Below are 6,031 nucleotides of genomic sequence, written 5' to 3' on the forward strand. Positions count from 1 at the left end.
GGTGAATTCTCCTGATTTTATCCTGCTGAGTTCTCACATCAGCTCACTTTTACTTTATGCAGAAGAAATACTAGAAGGCAGGCAGGAGAAACTCTGGATGAAGTCTGGGTGAAAAATGTTCACACGTGCAGCTCACCCTGAAAATATCAGGAATTTGAAATCTCTATTAGAAACCATTTTAAATGTAAATGATTTAATACAATTGATTTCAATTTAAATTGTCATTTTCTATGAACCTAACTTTAACTATCACTTTTACTGCCAGTTTCATTTAGATGTGTTTTCCTTCTTCTACAAGATAAGCAAAAAGTCTGTGTGCTGAGAGTGTGAATACAAACTCAACCTTAGAAGAAGGAACACGATACTCCACTGCTTGAACAACCATTGGAGCACTTCTTGTTTAACAATTGATTTTTTAAGTTCCTTCACTCATTTGGTGATATCAAAACGGGTATCAATATCGTTTGAGATTAATTGTATCATATCAAAGTTTCAAATTCTGGTATCCTCACAACCTTAGAAGATTTAGCCCCAACCTGCCCTTCTCATGAATGAGTGTTTCTCTATCTGCAGGTGTAGCTGCGTCCCAGGACCAAGACTTTGGGACTGCCAACCTTCATGTGGAAGTCTCAGATGTAGTCTCCGTTCTGGTCTATGTAGGAGTAGCAAAAGGCAACGGAGTCCTGTCCAAAACTGGTAAGGCTCAACATTATCAGTTTAAACCTTTAACATGAAGGTATTTATTACTGATGAGTGTGTAAAGAAGAAAAACCTTTGATGGGGAATAATGAATAGATGGGAGGGGAATGGGTTTAGAGCAAGGTGTCACACCTCATCACCCTTTTTATGAACAAACAAAGTCAGAGAAGCCCTGTTTCTAATTCTAGGAACATGCAGATTCTGCTTTAACAGTTCAGCTAAATCCTGTCGTCCGCACTGGTATCTGGACAAAAGAGTCTATGTCCCTGAATTAAATATACCAGGACTGTGTGGTTACTTATCTTTAGTCTTACCACCTCTTATAAAAAATATAAAAAGATCTGAAAAAGGAACTGTACCAAGTTTAATCATTTATTTAAGTTTTGATTTGATGTTAACTTTAACTTTGTTATTGTGCCGAAGCAAATACGCTCTACAGCAGGCATCAAGAGACAACATCAGAAATATTAATACAAACATAAAGATATTCCACAGCTCAAGTGAAAACAGGTTAATCCATCCACACTGAGCAAGAGGCTGACATGGTTCAGAAAAATTAAGCTAGTTACTTTCATGTCTTTGTAGTTTGTGATTAGAAACTAAAGATGTTGGATTATTAGGAAATGAAGCAGGCGTCGTATTGATTTATGACTTTCTTGAAGAGTGAAAATGTTTCCAGATTATGATCATTAGGGGGAAAATTCTAAGATTGAAAATGGAAGTTAATTCAAACTTGAAAACCTGTGTGTGTGTTTGAAGGAGTGTTGAAGCGTCTGGAGGAGGAAGATCTGGATGAGGGAGTTCGGAGGCGGCTGAAAGACTCCAGTGAGACACCGGGGGCGCTGTGGCACATCTACCTCAACAGAGACATCGACAAAGTGCGAGAGTTCCTCCACAAGGTTAGCACTCTGATGAGCCATCCCAAGAACTTGAAAGATGGTGAAATCAGTGCAAATATTAAAGCCTCTCTCTTCTTTTCAACTTTCCAAACACCACCTCAGGCCTGTAAGGAGCAGGGATTGGATGTTTCCTCTGAACAAGACCCAATCAGAGAGCATGGCTTGTACCTCAGCAGGAAGCAGCGTCAGCGGCTGCTCGATGAACAAGGAGTTCAGGGCTGGACTGTGGTTCAGTTCCTGGGAGACTCTGTACTGATACCAGCAGGGGCAATGCACCAGGTGTGTACAACATCCCTGCACACCGCAAACTAACCATGAAGCACTGTGTTTGTCCTAGATGACACAGTCACTTCAGATTTCACTAAGTCCATTTTTGGTCTACTTTGCACCATGTGATTCTGCTCGATATTGTAATGAAAGGTTGTAAAAAATGTTTGATACTTCAAGATGTTTACCAGGTCTTGGGTATCACATCACAGAGATGTGAGAGGTTTGTGTATCATGACTCTTTGAAACAGACGGAGCAGAAGAGGTTACAGATAGTATCATATCAAAGTCGTATTAACCGTACTGTAATGTTTGCAAACCCTTTAGATGTTGTTGATTGGTGTCAGTTTCTGTCATGTACATGTGAGCTTACCCTCCGTTTGTGTCCAGTTGTTGTCTTGAGTTTCGGGGTTGAGTGTGCTCACATCTTCTCTGCCTTTCGTCTCACAGGTCCAGAACCTCCACAGCTGTGTTCAGGTCATCAACGACTTTGTGTCTCCTGAGCACGTGGCCAACTCCTTCCACCTGACCCAGGAGCTCCGACCCAACAAAGAGGAGGTCAACTATGAAGATAAACTTCAGGTGATGAACCACAGAGAGTTTGAATATATTCAAAATAAGCATTAAGAATGAAAACAGATATAACATATGAGAGCATAAATAAAGTGAGCTTGTCTCAGAATATAAGATAACTTAAAAAGTAAACGAATAGCAGTTTCAGTAAAATGTGTTGTATAAGACACACTTTAATACCAACATTTCATACAAAAAGTAGGTGGAGTCTTATTTAGCAGTGGCAACTGATGCACAAGTAAAAAATCAAAACGTGCGGCATCATGATCACAAGTGCAGCCGCCACCATCATTCATTGTGTGTACTGTGAGTGGCTGCTTCACTGTGCTGAACATGATGGGATAGATACCGACACGGACCAGGTGGGCGTCGCCACCTATTACCAGCTTTCCTCCCTCATTTGGTCATTTAGTGCATTTAAAAGAACAAGTTGTATTCTGTTAAGTAAATAAGGCTTGTGGGATGCTGATTTGATTGAAAAGACTCTGAACTAAAGTGACCAGGGGAGGTGGGCAGAGTGACCCTCGGTCTGAACTTCACACTATAAACGTTAATGAAGAGTAAGAACTCGGCTACTGTACTGGTACTAAGAAGGATGCAAACTCCACATGGTCAATACAGACAGTAATTTAATACAAAGAGCTACACAGCTGCAAAGAAGCGGTACATTGTGGACTTGTGATAAAAATCTTCACACAGGTGAAGAGTTAAATCCATTTTCCCTTTGGGAGACTCTGAACAACAGTCTGTGTCTTACATACCAGTGCAACTTGTATTCTGGATTTTACCTTGACAAAAGAATGATGGGATTGTAAGGACAAAGTGTCAGAGTGAGTCATCGTCTGCGATGTTCTCTGAACATTATGTTCCTCTGTTTTGAATTCACTCCACACACATTCATTCTACCACAGATGGGGACTGTGAAAGGTGTATGAGTCACCATCTGTGTGTGTCGGCACCCTGGCTGTGTTCTCACTGACAGGCTGCAGGGTAGAAAAAAAACTAGAGCATTAAAAAGGCTGAAATGCTTTCCTTTGACACATTGCAGTTCCGCAACAGCAGGGTAATGAAGCTCTGCGGTCATTACAACAACAAACAAATGGTGTCCCAGTCTGTGACATCACATTTTGTTGTGACGCTGCAGAAGCATGATATGTAAAGAAACAGCTAAAGCTCCACTTAGACTTTGACACACACACACTTAGACATTCACTCACACACACACTTAGACATTCACACACACACACTTAGACATTCACACACACACACACTTAGACACACACTTAGACATTCACACACACACACACACACACACACACACACACACACACACACACACACACACACACACACACACACGCACACGCACACACACACACTTAGACATTCACACACTTAGACACACAGCGCTGTTCTCCCCTGCTGGCTCCACTGTCCTTCAGTGATCCCTTCTCGCCCCGGTTACGCCTCTCTTACTACATCTGATGACGGCACATAGGTGGGCATCTTGGTCCCACTATTATGACAACTGTTATCATCATGGCATTGTTGTGTTCTAGCCCGCAAAATGTACAAACATCAGAAACACAGAAGGACACATGCCGTTTGATAGGGTTTTATGATTCCATAGAAAAGGCAAGGACTAATTCTGGTGACAGTTTTCAGTCAAAGATTAAAACACAGGCTTCGTCTTCGGCTGATACCTGTAGTGAGATGGTTTTGTAACAAGAGCAGCTGTGTAAACTCTCTCTCTCTCTCTCTCTCCTCCTCAGGTGAAGAACATCCTGTTCCACTGTGTGAAGGAAGCGGTGAACTCCCTGAAGAGCTCAGAGGAAGATGACGAGGAAGAGAACTCATGACGCCACCTCGGTCTCCTCTGTGCCTTCCAGAGAGGGACACGCCTCCCATCAGCACCTCGCTCGCCCCGCGCCCCGCTCATCCTCACCAGGAGGACTGTGTCATGGGGACTTCGCGTTGTGAGCTAACCAGGTGGCATCCAGTGAGGCACGCCCGCCTGTATCACCTCCCTTAACCTTCAGTGCCAAGAGGAGACAAAATCTTGAGGGTCTGCTGGGCTGACAGGGATTAAACCTGGACCACCACCGACACCTCATCTTTGTGTTTCATGGACTCACAACACAAAGGGGACACTACGCTGCAGTCAAAGTGCAATAGAGGCCTCCTCTGAAACCGGACTCTTTGTAAGTGTGACTGAAGGTGCATCCTGCTCCATCCTCCAGTTTCCATGGAGACGGTCCTCTAAGCTAGTATTCACCGGTTTGATGGAGACGCTGTAATCAGCTGTGGATTATAAAGGCCAGGAGGTTTCATCCCTGTCTGCAACAGCAGCAGCCCATTTGGACGGGACAATTTTGCCAATCACGACAGCATCACCAGCAGCAAGCAAGCAGCATCAGGACCCCAACTGTCATCTCTGCTGTTTTAAAAAAAATGAAGAAGAAAAAAAAAAAAAGATGTGAGGGGGAAAAAAATGCAAAAGAGAATCTCTCAGATGTTCAAGTCAGCGGGCACCGAGCTCCGCTGCGCCCTCGTTTGTCGTTCCTTCTGTAACCTGTCAGTTCTCGTCCTTTCGTTCTACTTCTATCTGTTGCTGTTTTGTTCTTAATTTTCTTTTCATACCGATGTTGTTTTTATTTCCTCTGTGAAGATGTATTTATTTTATAACTCTATGTTGTGCGATGTTATTGAAACAAAAAAGCATTAATGTAAATGTGACATGTACAGTTTCCGTTGTTTTCTTTTGCTATGTGATTTTCAGTTTGTAATACGGCTCTACTGTGATGGAGGACACACACACACGCACACACACACACACATACACACACACACACACACACACACACACACACACACACAATGCCTGTATCTTTGGGAAATGTTGATGCTCTACAGTCCTCATGCCATAACATTTTTTTAATGAACTGCCAAACTATTGTAAAGACTGTAAAGTTGTATTATGTAAAGAAAGAACAAAAACGCTTCTACTCCTCAGCATTTTATGACAAAAAAAGTATTTGCTGTAAAATTAATACATTTAGAAAAAAAGATGTAATTTATTTAAGAAAGAATGAATTGTCTTGTTTTTGTTTTGTTAAGATTTACTATGGTGAACTTTTGAAGTTAAAAGATGAAATAATGAAAAAGTTTACTATAATGTGTAAATATATACATATATACATTCACTGAGGTATTTTTTTAAAACATGGCTTGCTTCAATTTCAAATTTTAAAGTGCAAGTGTTACATGCTTTGTACATTGAAGTTCAAAAGGGTTTTACATTTTCCATTAAAATGGATTTATCAAACATTTGGTGTTGGGTATTTAATCATAATTATAATAATAATAACTTTATTTGTATTGCACTTAAAAACAAAGGTTTACAAAGTGCTTTGATAAGTGCAGAAGCAAACACAACAAAGCATAAGAACACAAAGAACAAAGCAACCTACCTGAGAGACATCCAACACACTACAAGAAAACCCCAACAAAAACCAGAGCCAGGTCAGAACCCGAACATGATCAGAGTCCAGGCAACACAAGAAGGTAACTTAAGGTGAGACCAAGAGGACCGT

General features: G+C 41.4%; 1 protein-coding gene across 2 annotated transcripts in view; it reads left to right on the plus strand.

The window, feature by feature from the left end:
• jmjd1cb (jumonji domain containing 1Cb) overlaps positions 1-5,765 on the plus strand; it is a 118,441-nt gene extending 112,676 nt beyond the window's left edge. For both annotated transcript variants that reach the window (XM_061028479.1, XM_061028480.1), the window contains 5 exons: positions 574-696; positions 1,459-1,598; positions 1,701-1,877; positions 2,316-2,447; positions 4,211-5,765. In XM_061028479.1, the coding sequence (XP_060884462.1) occupies positions 574-696; positions 1,459-1,598; positions 1,701-1,877; positions 2,316-2,447; positions 4,211-4,297 (659 nt within the window). In that variant the 3' untranslated portion in view covers positions 4,298-5,765. The remainder of the gene's footprint in view (positions 1-573; positions 697-1,458; positions 1,599-1,700; positions 1,878-2,315; positions 2,448-4,210) is intronic.
• Positions 5,766-6,031: the final 266 nt, after the last annotated feature.

This window comes from Labrus mixtus, chromosome 21 (assembly GCF_963584025.1).
Source record: "Labrus mixtus chromosome 21, fLabMix1.1, whole genome shotgun sequence".
Taxonomy (NCBI): domain Eukaryota; kingdom Metazoa; phylum Chordata; class Actinopteri; order Labriformes; family Labridae; genus Labrus; species Labrus mixtus.